The 18,522-nt window shown below is 41.4% G+C and overlaps 1 protein-coding gene across 1 annotated transcript; it reads right to left on the reverse strand.

Moving 5' to 3' along the window:
- Positions 1-5,229: 5,229 nt before the first annotated feature.
- LOC109891400 (Krueppel-like factor 15) lies at positions 5,230-18,269 on the reverse strand. Its single transcript, XM_020483896.2, has 3 exons — positions 18,092-18,269; positions 14,608-16,120; positions 5,230-7,824 (listed from the first exon to the last, which is right to left on the reverse strand). Exons 2-3 carry the CDS (start codon positions 15,864-15,866, stop codon positions 7,659-7,661), a joined length of 1,425 nt encoding a protein of 474 aa, XP_020339485.1. The 5' UTR covers positions 15,867-16,120; positions 18,092-18,269; the 3' UTR covers positions 5,230-7,658.
- Between the last annotated feature and the right edge of the window lie 253 nt (positions 18,270-18,522).

Here is an 18,522-nt window from a genome sequence, read left to right on the forward strand (position 1 = left end):
ATAATAGAAGCCCATTATGAGCACATTATGAGCCCATTATGAGCACATTATGAGCCCATTATGAGCACATTATGAGCCCATTATGAGCACATTATGAGCACATTATGAGCACATTATGAGCCCATTATGAGCACATTATGAGCACATTATGACTGCATGTTTGAATAAGCAGATATGTTTTATTGTTTTCCATAATGTAGAAATATTGTTTTGTTTTCCCGTGTGGCTCAGTTAGTAGAACATGGCTCTTGCAACACCAGGGTTTGGGGTTTAATTCCCATGGGGGTCCAGAAAAAAGAAATGCACTTACTATTACTGTACTGTCGCTCTGAATAAGAATATCTGATAAACAAATACAATATTCAATGCGAGTAATCATTCTTGCAGCATGTGATGATGCAGCCTTAGCCTGGCCTCATCATCATGTTACATTTGGTGGCATCGTTGACATCCAATTTGTCACGATCGTTGGAAGCACACTCAGACCAACATGCAGCGTGATCTGGGTTCCACATCTTTTTTATTTAAAGTAATGAACACATAAACAATATCCCACAAAACACAGGTGGAAAAAAAATCTACTTAAATATGATCCCCAATTAGAGACAACGATAGCCAGCTGCCTCTAATTGGGAATCATACCAAACACCAACATAGAAAACAAAACTAGAACCCCACATAGAAAATATAAACTAGACTAACCCCCCAGTCATGCCCTGAACTACTCCACCATAGAAAATAAGGACTCTCTATGGTCAGGACGTGACACAATCGAACATCACAGCATAAGAAGAAGGATGTTGTTGCAAGCTTCCCATTGTCCTACTTAACTTTGTCATGATCATTAGCGTTGAATTAATTTAGCGTTCTTTTATTGCTGTAAATTGAATATGACGATGTGGTTGTGCGTGGTGGTTGACTGATTTCCACTAACAGAACCTCTTCTGGCCAATAGAGAGCCATTTTTTTCAGAGCTATTTTTACCACCCGTATTTTTGAAAAACTAAAGATGAGAATATCTCTCATTTGAAAACCAATCAACTTGATCAATTCCCTTTGGGAGTCAGACGGAAAGCGCTAGATGTTTGCCATGCACGGCTAACCTTGAGCTTGTCTGAACACTACAAAGTCACTGGGAACACTGATAAGATACTGCCCACATACATATGTGCTCCTGTACACATTGCCAGATGTTTGCGAGTGTACCCAGTGTTTTCGAAATGGTGTGTCCTTTGACTGAGATAATATAACTCATAGGATATTTATTGCACTACACGTTTTAGTTATTGACTCTCATGTTTCTTGTGTACGTTGTGCTGAGACTGAGGATGTCCTAATATGAACACCATAATATTGATGGAAAGCAAGTTAAATCTTTAAAAAAGAGCCTAAACCGTTTTCCCCATATCACGAAACCAAATTCCTGGGCGAATGTAGGCGTTTTAAAGTCCTCCGACCCTCCTCCTTATTTCTCCCGGTCCATAACAACATTTTGACTGTCTCCTGATGGTGAGTGAGTCAGCACATTTTGCACATGGAACACTACATGCTATCAACTGCTGCTTGTAATGGATATGTCACTCCGTGCATATAGACGCACGGGCTGATTAAAATGGAAATCACGTAAATAGAGAGGCCATATATCTAAAATGGTGTCCACATGTTTACTTTACATTACATTGGGGCTTGGCAGGAACTGGATGTTCCTAATTAATTGAAATGCTCTCTGCCTCTCGGTCTCATCCTTGTGTTCTCTGAGTTCTAGGAATCGGAGGGTGGGTGGGGGGATGGATGGCTGGAAGTTGATTGCAAAAAGAGTTGATTACTGATTCTAACAATGACTGGAATCAGGAATCGGGAATCAGGACTCCTTCACAAGGAATCGGTTCCTGTCCTTTTTCATCAAGTTCATGTTTTGTGATTATGATTTCGCTGAGTGCACAAGTAGAAATTAGATCTTTTCATTCAAATTAGTGAGATATTTATCATTTTTGGTGCAAACAATAAATACACATTACTACATTTGTGTAAATGTGTTTTGTATCCCTTTGTCTCTTATTTTGAAATCGACTCTTGACTCCCGACTCCAGGAATTTAGGAATCATTTTTATATTTAAATGTGTGTCATTTAGCAGATTTCTGAACATTAACAGCCCTATTTAAAACAGACATTTTCCAGTTTACATGCACTTGTTTTCAACCACTCCACAAATTTCTTGTTAACAAACTATAGTTTTGGCAAGTCGGTTAGGACATCTACTTTGTGCATGACACAAGTCATTTTTCCAACAATTCTTTACAGATAGATTATTTCAATTAGAATTCATTGTATCACAATTCCAGTGGGTCAGAAGTTTACATACACTAAGTTGCCTGTGCCTTTAACCAGCTTGGAAAATTCCAGAAAATGATGTCATAGCTTTAGAAGCTTTTGATAGGCTAATTGACATCATTTGAGTCAATTGGAGGTGTACCTGTTGATGTATTTCAAGGCTTACCTTCAAAGTCTGTGCCTCTTCGCTTGACATCATGGGAAAATCAAAAGAAATCAGCCAAGACCTCAGAACAAATTGTAGACCTCGTCTGGTTCATCCTTGGGAGCAATTTCCAAATGCCTGAAGGTACCACGTTCATCTGTACAAACAATAGTACACAAGTATAAACACCATGGGACAACACAGCCGTCATACCGCTCAGGAAGGAGACGCGTTCTGTCTCCTAGAGATGAACGTACTTTGGTGCGAAACGTACAAATCAATCTCAGAACAACAGCAAAGGACCATTTGAAGATGCTGGAGGAAACAGGTACAAAAGTATCTATATCCACAGTAAAACGAGTCCTATATCGACATAACCTGAAAGACCGCTCAGCAAGGAAGAAGCCACTGCTCCTAAACTGCCATAAAAAGCCAGACTACGGTTTGCAACTGCACATGGGGAGAAAGATCGTACTTTTTAGAGAAATGTCCTCTGGTCTGATGAAACAAAAATAAAACTGTTCGGCCATAATGACCATCGTTATGTTTGGAGGAAAAAGGGTGAGGCTTGCAAGCCGAAGAACACCATCCCAACCGTGAAGCATGTGGGTGGCAGCATCATGTTGTGGGGGTGCTTTGCTGCAGGAGGGACTGGTGCACTTCACAAAATAGATGTCATCATGAGGCAGGAAAATTACGTGGATATTTTGAAGCAACATCTCAAGACATCAGTCAGGAAGTTAAAGCTTGGTCGCAAATGGGTCTTCCAAATGGACAATGACCCCAAGCATACTTCCAAAGTTGTTGCAAAGAAGACAACAAAGTCAAGGTATTGGAGTGACCATCACAAACCCTGACCTCAATCCTATAGAAAATTTGTGGGCAGAACTGAAAAAGCGTGTGCGAGCAAGGAGGCCTACAAACCTGACTCAGTTACACCAGCTCTGTCAGGAGGAAAGGGCCAAAATTCACTCAACTTATTGTGGGAAGCTTGTGGAAGGCTACCCGAAATGTTTGACCCAAGTTAAACAATTTAAAGGCAATGCTACCAAATACTAATTGAGTGTATGTAAACTTCTGACCCACTGGGAATGTGGTGAAAGAAATAAAAGCTTAAATAAATCATTCTTTCTACTATTATTCTAACACATTCTTAAAATAAAGTGGTGATCCTAACTGACCTAAGACAGGGACTTTTTACTAGGATTAAATGTCAGGAATTATGAAAAACTGAGTTTAAATGTATTTGACTAAGGTGTATGTTAACTTCCGACTTCAACTGTATATGCAGTCATTGTTAGACATACAGTACGATGCAATATTGTGTTTCTATCTGTCTAAAATCAAATGTACCCATCAACAACACCAAGGTTATTATAATCCTTCCATACTATCCCAGATTTAAAACCCAGTGACACTTTCTTGGAAAGTTCCGCTTATAACATGCTTATAAACATTAATACAATGTTTGTTAGCCATGGAACAGAGTTAATACATAGATAAGGTCTGTCGGTGTATGATTACAGGATTGCCACTTTTAATAAATAGTTTATATATAAACATGTATTTGTGTTAATAAATACATTCAAAAGGATATTTAGCTATGGTCAAGAAACTAATGATACATACAGTACCAGTCAGAAGTTTGGATACACCGACTCATTCAAGGATTTTCCTTCATTTGTACTATTTTCTCCATTGTAGAATAATAGTGAAGACATCAAAACTATGAAATAACACATATGGAATCATGTAGTAACCAAAAAAGTGTTAAACAAATCAAAATGTATTTTATATTTGAGATTCTTCAAAGTAGCCACCCTTTGCCTTGATGACAGCTCTGTACACTCTTGGCAATCTCTCAACCAGCTTCATGAGTGCTGCATCAAATGACCTGCCCTCCACAATCACCAGCCCAATTGAGATGATTTGGGATGAGTTGGACTGCAATGTGAAAGAAAAGCAGCCAACAAGTGCTCAGCATATGTGGGAACTCCTTCAAAACTGTTGGAAAAGCATTCCAAGTGAAGCTGGTTGAGAGAATACCAAGAGTGTGCAAAACTGTCATCAAGGAAAAGGGTGGCTGCTTTGAAGAATCTAAAATCATTTTTGTGGTTCCTACATTAATCCATGTGCTATTTCATAGTTTTGATGGCTTCACTATTATTCTTCAATGTAGAAAATAGTAAAACATTTAGAAAAATCCTTGAGTTGAGGCCAAACTTTTGACTGGTACTGTATATCTTTTGTTAAAGTGTCCAGTGTTTCCAGATTTCTATGAAATACGACCTGTAATTAATTACCATATGAATGAAATAGTTTTCCTTCCAAAAATGGTAGTTAAGTATGTTAAAAAGCTGTTTTTTTGTGTTTGAATGGTGTGGGCATACCCCTACAACAGAATCTTGTGGGAGTATACCAGTACTTCTATTCGTGCAAGTAGATCGCTTATTGGCCAGCTCATCCCTCTGAGGAGGATGACATCATCGTTTATGAGGAAATAGCAAGCATCGAAACGGTCTGTTTGAGAAACATTTTTTGAAGTGTTTTTTTCCCCCTCCAATTTATGCTTTGGCCATACATTTGTGTATAGGATAAGTCAACAACATTATTTTGGGTATGATTTAAAAGTGAAATTTTCACTGGACAGTTACTTTTAACAATGTGTTGCCCCTTAACATTAAGAATACATTTCTGTAATAAAGTCACAAGATCAAATGTGAAGAAATAATAAAAAGTAATGATCACAAAGTCGCTTCTTAAAATTTTATTTGTAAATGCATCTTGGGTAGAACAAAGAAAAAATATATAATATATTGATATGTTCTGAAATGTTTTGTTATGTACACTTTTAGGGTGTATACTAGAAATCTACACAACCACAAACTAAGGGTCCGGTTCAATCAGATCCGGATTAGCCGCCATCCACATAGCTGATGTTTTGACGGTGTCCGAGGTGGAACTGTGTTGGAGCTGTCAAATCCACAAGTGGCTCCTGGCATTATACCTAAAGGGGACATTGCCATTGGCTGCAAAGTCGCATTAAGAGAAATCCCATGCAGCCTTGTTTACAAGTTGGAACACTGGAATGCGAAATGGAATCTACACCTCTATTAGGCTGATAGAAATCCTTAATATTCTGTTGAATGATTTTCAATGAGCATCATTATTTCTTTATAGCCTAGACTTTCTCGTTCTGAACTTCTAATGCAAGTGGGATGGGTGTGGCTTCATGAAAAAGATAACAAGAGCAGCTGCTCAACGATTTGAGCGCTCCGACGCAGTTCAGACAACGCCAAAACATCAGCTATGCAGGTGTCGGCTATCGCCGATTAACGCTTGATCTGATTGAGGGCTCTATTCAATCCCCATCACAGAAGTTCAGCTTTACAGAGTGATTTAATTTCAAGGCAAGGTTCCTGTTTAGCGGAGACTGGATTCACGGTAAACACTGCATATGTCAGCTCAATCAGAAATGACGCTTCAGCTTCACAGATTGAATAGAGTCCTGAATCTTGGCCTTAAGATATGTTATTTCAATAGTCTTCTGTGTAGCTATGTACACTCTTGCATATGCACATGCATTCATAGGATGCGATAAAACACCTGTGTTTAAACAAGCATTAAAAATTCAAAAATTGAATGAAAGGAATTATGTACAATATAATGTACCCCTGCTTTTTATCTGCGAACATTACATTAACTATGCATGAACGGTGTCTCACACACCTTTCACAACAGGGCGTGGCGTACTTAACAAACAAGTCTCAAGAGCAAACAGGACATCAAGAATAATGACAACTGTGCCATGGCCTAATAAGTGTGTTATGACAACAGTTTCCAGAAGGCAGTTCTTCTGGTTGTTCAGCACCGTGGTGTAGTGGTATCCACATACATGATAACCTCACTCCAACATAACCGTGTGAGGGCATGAGCTTCTGGGGTATTCCAGTAACAGATCAGATTGTGGAGCTGATTTGAGGCAGATTTTGTGTCAACAGCAAAAAGGAGAGAAAAAGCTCATTGAGATTCAATTCCATGGACAGGATTAAAAGATTATGCATTTCCAATTCCCTTTCCTCATTCTCTCAAACCATATCACCATTAATCCATAAAACATGCCTGCAATGAATCACTTGTTATTTGACCATTTTGCCCCCCTAGTAAGGATGCTGTGGTGGGTTAAGGCCAGACAAGTGTCTTAAGAACAGCTTGAGCCACTGACACGAAAAAGACCAACAAATACACAACATGAGTTTAGAATAAAAAGCTGAATACAAAATCTAACACTGATTGGAAGGCTTTTTTTTACACATAAAACAATCAACAATCATATATGTGCGCAATTCTTTCTTTGTTCCATTCTTTTACTTTCATCCGCCTTGTCTCAGAATCTGAGCCGGGGAAGTTTTTCTGGAACTTGAGAAGAGTCCCAGTAGCTTATAGCGACATGTTCATATTTGTTATCAGTAGTTTATGTACAGAATTGACAATAAGCTCTGCCACTCCCTTTGAACCAACAGTGATGAATGAGTAAGCTATTCTTTACCCTCTGTCAATGAGCTATGAGTGACAAGGCAAAAAACAAGGAGAACTTTTCCGGGCAAACTTCAACCTGACTTGGATGAGGAATGTCAAAGACATTGGCACTTCTTAACAAGGTAAAAGGCAGTCATATCCAGGTAAAATAGAAACTCAAGGCTATTACTGAAGCAATTAACGCATTTCATCTCAAATGAAAACAATCTTTCATTGAAAAAGAAAATAAAGACTGAACAGAAAAACAAATAAAAAGAGTATGAAATACCAACAGCAATAAGAATCTCAAGAAACGTTGATTACTGAGAAGATGGTAAGTGTCATGTGTTGGTTTTGCTTTTGCTTTCAACAATAAATTATAGCACAAGACCACTGTTATAGATCTCTCTAAAAGGCAAGGCACACATAAATCTTCCATCTCCATCGCTCTCTCGACCCCTCTCTCTCTAGCTCTTTCTCTCTCTCTTGCTCTTTTTCTCTCTCTCTCTCTCTCTTGCTCTCTCTCTCTGGCTCTTTTTCTCTCTCTCCCCCCCGTAAGTCATACCACACTCTCACACAAGCACATTCACACAAATTCCATCTCACAGACACACATTCCGTGCTCCTTTGGACTGTGTCCATTGAAGAGTGATCCGGGTGTGGTCAGTTTGTTGTGCGCAGTGTCCGGCTTCGTGGAAAGCGGTGGACTTTGATGTGTTTTGACAGATGGTCACTGCGGGCAAATTTCTTCTCACACACTGGACACTGGTAGGGCTTGATCCCCGAGTGGGACCGCCGGTGTCGCGACAGCTCATCTGACCTCGAGAACCTGGGAGAGACGCAGATAGGAGAGAGATGTCAATGATGTTAAAATAGAACAGAATAAAACATTATTGTTTACATATGTAATGTGATATGTTTCTTTTCTTTGACATAGCAACAGACAAGAGAATTTGCTTTTAGTTTCATTCCATATTATTGTTAAACGTTGACAGTGATTCCGAAATGGTAAGATATACAGATTTGTCTACAGTCACGATAGTAAAAGTAATTTTACAGCACGAAGTTCACAGGAGACTGCTGAGGGGAGGACGGCTCATAATAATGAACCCTAAAGCAAGACTAGCAATGCTAAATAATTAGCTTAAAACACATGGCTCGGCTAAGCTTAAGGAATGGCAATACAAAAAAGGTTCATGCTAACTTAAAACACATTACCTTACCAGTGTTATGCAGATCATTGTTAGCTAGTTAGTGCTAGCTTAAAACCCAGGAATAAACCCTGGAGAAATGCTATGAGGAAATTCTAAATAGTTAGCGATAGCGTGAAACAGATGGATAAAGCTTAAGGCATGACAACTATTGGCCTCCCAGCAGTCTCTCACAAGCCTAGCTCTTTCTGTCTCCCAGATGTTACAGCCAGAGCTGACAGGATGACGAATTCATGCAATCTGGAGCCTGTGATTTAGCTGCGGAGTCGGTATAAAACCCACTTTACTATCTGTCACACACACATAAAACATGAGTCCCCAAACCACAAGGAAAGGAGAGAAGAGGTTTAGACTCAGCGAGCCAATCTCAGTAGATAGGCAACTACAGAAGGCCTTACAGCAGTGAAATAATGGCTTATAGTCAAATGATAGTAATAAAATAATAACATTGTTATTAATAACAGTCAGCTAATAATCAATTACAGTGCAGACATGTAAAAACCCTGTAAAGGGTGTTGAAAAGCGTTTATAAGTAGATTGTAGACAGTTTATACAAGAGTACGAATCTAGGGCAAACATTCAGAGCACATAATGACACAAGCTCTACTACTACTGCTCTAGTACTGGTGTACGGAGGCCCATGGTGGCGGCTAGAGAGTAGTAAAGTCTGTAGAGTAAGGTAGTTTCTCATCTTGGCCCTATCCTGTTCAACAGTCCTCTCACGTGTGGGCACACTACTACTAAGAACCCCCCCCCCCCCCCCCCCCCCCACGTCCTTGTGATGGAGTGAAATCGATGTCAACTCTAGATGAAATATGGGGAGATTTAATTAGATTTTGGTATTTGTGTGTGAGAAAGAGAGAGAGAGAAAAGGACACAGAGACTGTGTGCACATGAGTGTATAGTGTATGTTTGCGTGTGTGCGTGCATGCGTGCACACAACATTCCCATACCTGTACGTGTGTGTTTGCACGTGTATCTGTTCGCATGTGTGTCCCTCTTTCCAACTGTAAACATATCAGCCTCACATCGATCCTGCTCCCTTTTCAAGCAGTCTGCCAGCCTAGACGTTCCTATCACACAGTCATGCTATTCAGCACTTAGCCTTTTGTTCATCTCATTTCCACACCAGTTTCCATCAGACTGATTGTGTGTACAAAACTGAAACAGGCCCATCTTGCCCTACCTTCTCTCTCCCTCTCCTCCTCCATTTACATTTCCCCACTCTCGCTCTCTTTCTTGCCCTACCTTCTCTCTCCCCCTATCCTTCTCTTCCTCCATTTATATTCCTTCACTCTCTCTTTTTATTGCCCTACCTTCTCTCTCCCTAAATCCGGTCTTTGTGTCCAGACAAGACCCATGTTGTAGGGATGAGATGCATTGCCTGGATAACTACTAGAGGGATTTTTGCTGCTCATCTACTGGGACAGACTATTACAAATACAATACAAGTACAATACAAATACAACACAATACAAAACAAACACAATACAAATACAATACAAATACAATACAAATACATTACAAATACATTACAAATACATTACAAATACAATACAAATACAATACAAATACATTACAAATACATTACAAATACACGGCCGCTGGCGGGTTGCCAAGTTGGTGCCAAGGTCATCATAAATAAATTGACTGATGCAGCGGCCTTTTCAGCAATAGACTGTAGATTGCTCACTGTGGAGAAGTGGACTGGAGTCCATGAATGATAGAGCATATCAGGTACGGACGGTAAGCTGTTTCTATACAAACTAATACTGCTGCATGGAGTGTGTAGACACATACAGCACATACACACATGCACTTGTAGTGGATGTGAAACTCGTCTGTAGCATGTTTGCTGGAAAACTTCAGTGACATCATACTTTCCCTGAGATCTTAAACTCTCATGGACAAATTTTGGTGGACAGATGAATCTGTCAAGACTCACATAGAATTATGTGATTATGAGCAGCAGTAGTTCCTGGTGTGGGGTTTTCGTCAATTATTATTTGAACGAATCAGGATTGGGCAAAGAAAGTTCTTATACTGGTGTGGTGATTTTCAAGCCTGTGTGCATATTATATAGTTTTCCACTTGATTCCACAGCCACAAAGTAAAAATAGTCTAAATTGTAAAAATTCATGAAATCCAAAAATGTGCTTTTTGGCCATGATAAACACAGGTGATATTAGTTTGGCAGATAGTTTCCGTTTGCAAGGCAAGACACTTCACTTCCTTCCCTTGCACAAAGGTAATCACACTTGTTAACGGCAATCCCCCCAGAAGTAAAAAAAAGAAATGACAATCTTCTGCGAGATAACTTTACTTCTAAGTAAGCGAGATTACTTAGATCTGAAGACAAACGTCACTCACGAAGTGACAGACTAATCTTTTGCTCTATTGGCATACATGGTTGGTTTGAATTGCGTGTGATGTTGTTTAAAACATTACAAATTCTATCCCTGCTCAGGGCACAACAGAATGCACTCTGTTACACACACACACTAACACACACGTTACCTCGTCCACCTCTTTGTAAGTACAGTCACAATTCACATATCCCTACTTGTACTTTGTCCATGTGTTAGCCACCTATACTCAGTAAGGTCTTTGCAGGTCAGAGCATATCGATGCATTCCCCCCTGGCTTACAAAGCCAAAGCTTACACTCTGTCACTCTCTCCGACTGACCCTGTGTCCTCAGGAAATCAGGCAGCTGAGTGCCAAGAGTCACACACTCCATCACACTCTCTCTCTCTCTCTCTCACACACACACACTCACTCACCAACACTCTCACGCATGCACACTCATCAATGCGAGCTCAAACACACACATACAAACACACACGGTTGAAAACTGACACCCCTATTCAGATCATGACCAGCCTGATCACTACAAATAGACTTCCATATCAGACATTTGAAAAGGTCCTGAAAACATCACTATATACATTCCTCAGCTCTCACAAAAAAAGAACATCAATTGCCCAACACTGGGTGCGAACTCATGATGTTCAGTGCCAAAGTGTGCTGCTCAGACCAATGCATCAGCGCAGTTTACAATGCTCTCGCAAGCCTTGAGGATACTTGATAATACTTGATGGTAATAGCATGTCGTTTTTTAAATATTTTGTTTTAAGTCTTCCCAAACCATAGCCCTAACCTTAACTACTCGGAATCAAAGGATAAACTGTTAACATTTGACTTGTTTCTGTTATTATCATGTAAACACACAGAACTAACCCCAAAACAGACTCCATTTTGATGGATACAATGAGATCTTGTTGATGAAGACATCCATAGACACTCTTTCTGACACACACACACTCTGCCGTAGCCACTGGACAGCTGTGGACTCACAACAGGAGGTGCTCATGTGGCCTCGACCCAAATGCTTCGGTTAGTTTTAGTTTCCACCAGTGGAAATATGACACCAACACCATTCTCACATATCCCAGATATCTCATGCCTGACAAAAGTGTGAATCTGAGGGAACACATTTATATCTTTTGACAAACCTCTAATTAAAACTTTGATCGCAGCCTGACAGCCATCACCTTCTATTTTCTGACCATACTGTAGTTGTTTTTGCAAGTCTTGCCCATTGTGCTATTAGCCAAGAATGTTTGTACCATGTTTTGTGCTGCTGCCATGTTGTGTTGCTACCGTGTTGTTGTCATGTGTTGCTACCATGCTGTGTTGTCATGTGTTGCTGCCATGCTGTGCTGTTGTCTTAGGTCTATCTTTATGTAGTGTTGTATCTCTTGTCATGATGTGTGTTTTGTCCTATATTTATATTTTTTTATCCCAGCCCCCATCGGAGAGGCCTTTTGCCTTTTGGTGGGCCATCATTGTAAATAAGAATTTGTTCTTCACTGACTTGCCTAAATAAAGGTTAAATAAATCAAATAAATACAAGTCAAATGCGTTCCATTTCTTAAAGAGACATCGTCTTGATTATAAGTACTTACCAGGAAGTCCCCAAAGGGAATATCACTGAGTGGTAGACAAGTGAAAGGATTCACAGAGCTGCTACTGTGGCGACTAAATTGTGACGCTGCAGTGAAGGAATAGCATGTCGAGTGATCGCCAATTAGCCAAAATGAAACAAGCAACTCAAATCCATGTTAACCAGAAGGAATGCTGCACCTACTCTGAAAGCTTGATGCTGTGAGAGAGGAAGTCTTTAAGGCTGAATCTCAAATGGCACCCTATTCCCTGGTCAAAAATAGTGTACTATGTAGGGAATAGGGTGCCATCTGGGACGCACATTAAGCAATATTATCTGAAGGGGCCTCTGGATCCTGTGAAGTCTCACTTTAAGCCACTCACTGGCGCTAATTGATGACCTCATCGGACTGGTCAATTTGGGTGCCAGTCACAGTCTGTGGTACAAAAGCTGCCTTCAATTGAGAAACATGACACCCAGCTTGTACTGTAAAGTGAACTTCCCTGCTAACAACAATGAGTTGTTAGGACGTCCCCGGGACATCACAAAATAGTTGCCTAATGTCATCAGGATGTTGTGTCATGATCCCCTTGAGGTTTTGTCTAGTTCCCGGTTTGTCCTGGGGACATTTTTAGGATGTTCTTGGGACATTGTGTCATGGTCCCCTGGAGGTTTTTCTATAGTTCCCAGTTTACTGGGGCGTAAGGTAGCCTCGTGGTCAGAGCGTTGGACTTGTAACCGAAAGGTTGCAAGATCTGAATCCCCGAACTGACAAGGTAAGAATCTGTCGTTCTGCCCCTGAACAAGGCAGTTAACCCCGTGTTCCTAGGTCGTCATTGAAAATAAGAATTTGTTCTTAACTGACTTGCCTAGTTAAATAAAGGTAAAAAAAATTACTGATGGTCTCAAATAAATGTTCTCCCCCCCAAAAAATGAATTAAACGTTCTACCATGGTCCATCAAGACCCTGACTGGTAAACCACTGATCCATTCACAGCTCTTTGTCTTTTGGCAATGCTTGGGACACCCACACACAAACTGTGCTTTTAACAACTTACATATATTACACTGTGTATGTTTATTCATACAGTAATGATTATTTTACATGTCCTCACCTGGGATTTGCACGGACAATCTCTTGGTTCACAGTGTTCCGATTGCCCTGCTTTGCCACCATGTCTGTATCAATGACTGATTTCACCTCTAGTCCTATTACTACCCTTCGCAAATCATAGCTCTGTTAAAAATACACCCACGAAAAACGATGATATCTATCATAGTGATTCAGCAGTAACATTAAAACAGAACAATATGCCCCACCAACATCAGACAACTATATTAACAATCCAAACTCAAATTTCTGAAATAAGTAAATCAATGAGAGAATAGTCAGATTAACTGATAATTACAATAGCAGTAGAGATCGCACTCCTTTGCTAGGAGCAGAGATGTATTATAGGTAATGAATGTGTCTGGGAAATTGTACAGCTTTTGTGGCACAGCATAAAGAGTAGTATACCTCAAATCCAAAGGATGTGAGATCAAATCCCAGGTGGGATCACATTGAAAAGTCAGTATGAAGTGATCATGTAACAATATTGTTTATATATTTTTACACTATTTTAGCTGAACAGCGTACAACTTACCTTAAAACTCAGATCCCGTTTCATTACTTATAATGGTTTGGGACACCTAGGACAATCGGGGGAGCATCAGAGGACCATGATACAACGTCCTAAGAACTTCCTAAAACATATTTGGGGACGTCCCCAGGTCCCCCAAAGAACGTTCCCTTGGGACCATCACCCAAAGCCCTAAGAACGAGTACAATGAAATTCCTGAGAATGTCCTAAAAAGATCTGATTTGGTCCTCAGTGATGTCCAGGGAACTAGACAAAGGTCCCTCAGAGAACGTTCCCTTGGGACCAATACACAACGTTCTTAGAACGTTCTCAGAACGTCAGAGGGATATTGTTGTGCCAAAACCCATAAGGGACGTAATGGGAATGTCGCTGAATGTCCTCAAGACATTTGCTGGGTTGTCCCATTGACATATCATTTCCCCAATGTGTCCAGAAAGGCCAAACGATAACAACAAGGGATAATACCCCCTCCATATCTCAGACATGCTTGTGAAAGCTTGGGCTCACTGACTAGTCACTCACCCTAAGCATTCTTTATACAACCTGCCGTAACCTAGCAATGTCATTCAAATCTCGAGACAGGATGTCTTAAACTCTTTAACTTCAAAACCCTGCCAAATACAATTCTGATAACGTGTGATGAGATCATTGCAGCTATCGTAATTCATTATGAAGATTCATCAATTTATGTGCTCAGTGGTGTATGTTTTCTATTGGTATATGTCTACTAACTTGAATGTCTAAAGGCCTTTAGGCATAGCAAATCCATAAAATGATGATGATCATCATCGTAGTCAACGAGCACCCACTCACCTCCATCCACAGCCTGGCCAGGTGCAGGCGAAGGGCTTCTCTCCTGTGTGTCTCCGGAGGTGAGCTTTCAGGTGGCTGCTCTTGGTGTACATCTTGGTACAGCTGGGGAAAGTGCATTTGTGCATTTTGATGAGGTCCGCCACAGGGTTCTTCTGAAACTGCTGACCCCCCACATGGAGCCCTTGGCCCTGGACCCCAACCAGCACCTCCCCGAGGCCCAGGGGCTTGGCTGCAATGGGCACTGGAGCGATGCGCACAAACTTGGAGGAGACATTAAGGCTGGTGGAGGGCAGCAGCTGGGGAACCAAGGCGAAGGTCTGCCCCTGGATGTTGACCAGCAGCTGGGCAATTTTGATATCTGATGCCGGCTGAGGGGGAGGCTGGACGACTTGGGGAGGATGATGAGGAGCCGTGGAACTGGGTTCCTTTTTGATCTGCATGGGCTGGATCTGCAGGATGACCGGCATCCCACTGCTGCCACGGTTTGCAAAGCTCTCTGTTGTCCCAAGCCTGCTGGATAATGAATCACTCTTGGACCTGTCTTCGTGCAGACCTTCTATGGACTCCTGTGCCAACAAGGCCGGTGTGATTTTGGTCTCGGTGGTGGTGGCGGCATTCTCGGTAAACACAGTTTGGTCTGAATGCTTGGCCTCGGGCTCCAGCCTTGGCCCTGGGGATGAGGACTCCCTGTACACCTCCAGTCCCACCCCCAAACCCATGATCTCCTCCAGACCCAGCCCCAGCGCCCCCTCCCGGGCCTCCTGCTTCATGGATGACACCACCTCCATGTTCTCCTCCAGGAACTCCTCTATCTCCTCCAATGTGGGCTGGAAGGATGACTGCTCCATGTCCACCAAGGACCAGACAGAGAAGTCCACACTCTCCTCCTTCAAGGCCTCTGGATGGGGGTGGGATGGCTCATCCCTCTGTGAGTCCCACAGAGGGGTGGGCAGTGACATGGGGATGGCCGTCGCAGTCCCTGCTCCGCCTAGGGAGGTCTGGGACAGCAGGAAGTCCAGGATGCTGTCTGAACTCTCGGCGCTGGAGCTGCTGCCATAGCTGGAGCTGAGCACTTGGGAGTCGGGGCTAGAACAGGAGCGAGGGCTTGACGACTCGCTCAGGTCATCCTCGGAGAAGGGCGAGGGCATCACCTGGTAGGTCCCTGCATCCGTCACCATGTCCGACAGGTGATACACCGAAGGGGCGCTATCGTAAGTTAAGAAAGTCTCCTCGCCGCTCACTAGTAAGTTATCCACCATTCCTGGCTATGGGCCAAGAGAATGTCACTCCACTTTGTGTTGAAAATTGTCTTACTGATATAACAGTTTGTTAGGGTTATTCCTCTTGTTGTCGGGAAACTGTCAACAAATAAACCCCAGAAGGGGTCACCACAGCAAGGTCACGCTTCGCAGAAAAAAAATAGAGAAACACCTGTTGTTCTCTCTCAGGATAAAAAAGAAGAATGCTTCGGTAGGAAAATACTTTAATTCCAAGGTTTCCAGCCAGGATATATCTAGACAAACACCCATTAGGAGAGAAGAAGAGAGAGAAGATTACTAAACTGAGTTTTGAGATTAATACATTTTATACATAGTAATGCATGTCACTGTAAGAACACACAGACAAGAGTCTACAGGCAAAAGAACAGAGGCAAGACCTACTGTAAAGACAAGTCATGAATCACCAATGCACCACTTGTGAAACAAATGATCTTCCGCCTTTCTGTTCCTGGCTTGCATGTTCAAAATATGGAATGCTGTGCCTGTTTCCATTTCAAGTTCACACGCGGTTGGCGTGAGAGCTGAAGTGGTTACCAGAGAGCATAGGCGGCTATCGCATTCCTTTACTTGTATTTCTGATTAAAAACTATTCAAAATAACTTGATGAATGCACTCTGTTACACACACACACACACACACACACTAACACACACACAACAGTACAATGGGCAAGACTTGAAAAAACAACTACAGTATAGTCAGAAAATAGAAGGTGAATGCTGTCAGGTCAAAATATATAAATGTGTTCCCTCAGATTCACACTTTTGTCAGGCATGAGATATCTGGGATATGTGAGAATGGCGAAGGAGTCATATTTCCACTGATGGAAACTAAAACGAATGGAAGCATTTGGGTCGAGGCCACATGAGCACCTCCTGTTGTGAGTCCACAGCTGTGCAGTGGCTGCTGCAGAGTGTGTGTGTCAGAAAGAGTGTCTATGGATGCAATGGAAATTATTCCTGCCAAAGCACACCTTCGCCTCACACATTTAGGCTACATTTAAATAAGTGTTGTGTGCATTTTTGAAATCAAATTAACTTATTTAATATTCTGTCATTTGAACAAATGTTTTAGTTAACTATAGGGAATCGTTTTAATATATTTTATCTTACAAAACGTTGCCGTTTTTTTTTCATATCTAATTTGCAAAATCCATGCAGCGTTGACCCCCAGCCACCCACACACACAAAAAAACTGGCAAAGCTTAGATGGTCATCAATGTCTGACCGTCTGTCCCCTTCTCTGGGCCTCTTGGCTCAGTGACCGACAATAAACCTCCAAAGGAACCGTCAACATTATTAAAATAACACGGCGTGAGGCAGCCGTGAGCACTGCGCTCCTAATAGTGCATAAATTACCTGTCATGCTGTTTATAACACTCAAACCGCAATAAATCAACACCAATCGCGTGTAGTGGAATGACACGCGATTATCGCGTCATTATTATTATTTAATTACATGTTTTATTTTTACTCGTTGGGAAGCAACATTTTCACGGTATACAACTGTTCTCTTCGGCGCATGTGACAAATCAAATTACATTTGATTAGATTTTTTTCTGCTTGACCACTTATCTTGTTCACGACAAATAAAATGTGTTGTCATTAGATTTGTTTCTGCTTGACCGTTTATCTTGTTCATAGATTATAATCAAATCTGGTTTTATTTGTCACATGCACCGAATAAAAAACAGTAAATCAGGGCTTTTATGATCCCTATTAGTCAAGCCACGTGTGCATCAAAACATTATTCAGCCATTACATGCTATTACATAACAAACACTGAATAATTACAACATAATCATTGAGAATATTTTAAAACAAGAGTTAACACAAATGAGCGTATATAGGCGATCAAATGTAAATCAAATGCAAAGCAATTTATACACCGTAGGCTAGGCTTACATCTCTACCGATTACTGGCGAAAAAGTATAATTTTTAAACTTCCCCTTGTCTCATTTTATCATAACTCATAACCGTCAACATATTGATTCTAGTTTTGAAGCAAACGATCACATCTTCTGCCCATCCCGTGGCATAGGATGCGCAATTAAGTGCAGCTTCACCGCTACAACGTAAACATGTTTTCGTCCAGCGGTGCGTGCTGCAGAATGGTCATAGGTTGGAGGAACGAACACACGCCCACGATCTCTTGCAGAACCCATTCATTCTCAAGGAAAAGATGCGGTAAAACTCCATCTTACCTTTTTCAATAAAGCATTTACAAATCCCTTATTTTATCCCAATGCATTGTCTTTCCTTTGCATTTGATGGGGAATCTCTATCTCGAATGCATGGTTTGTCCTTGAGACTTGCCTACCAGAACCGTTCAGACTGATTAGCAGCGAGGCAGAGTAGTTGTACTATATTACCGTCACATGACTGCTGGTGTACGTGTGTGTGTGTTATATGAGTCAACATAAGAGGTTGGATCTGAAGGCTCGACCCAGCTCTGTGCAGCAATTGGCCAACGAAGCGCGAAGGCTGGTCTCTGGATATGTCAATCAGGTTGCGTACGCCTACATGTGGGATGTTTAGTGACAGAGGACAGGTCCATTTCCAAGTGTTTCTCCCTTCCTTATCTGCCCATCGCACGAGGAGCAGATACAACTGTTGCAGTAAATTGAGACGGGGG

The sequence above is a fragment of the Oncorhynchus kisutch genome, linkage group LG5, assembly GCF_002021735.2.
Source record: "Oncorhynchus kisutch isolate 150728-3 linkage group LG5, Okis_V2, whole genome shotgun sequence".
Classification (NCBI taxonomy): domain Eukaryota; kingdom Metazoa; phylum Chordata; class Actinopteri; order Salmoniformes; family Salmonidae; genus Oncorhynchus; species Oncorhynchus kisutch.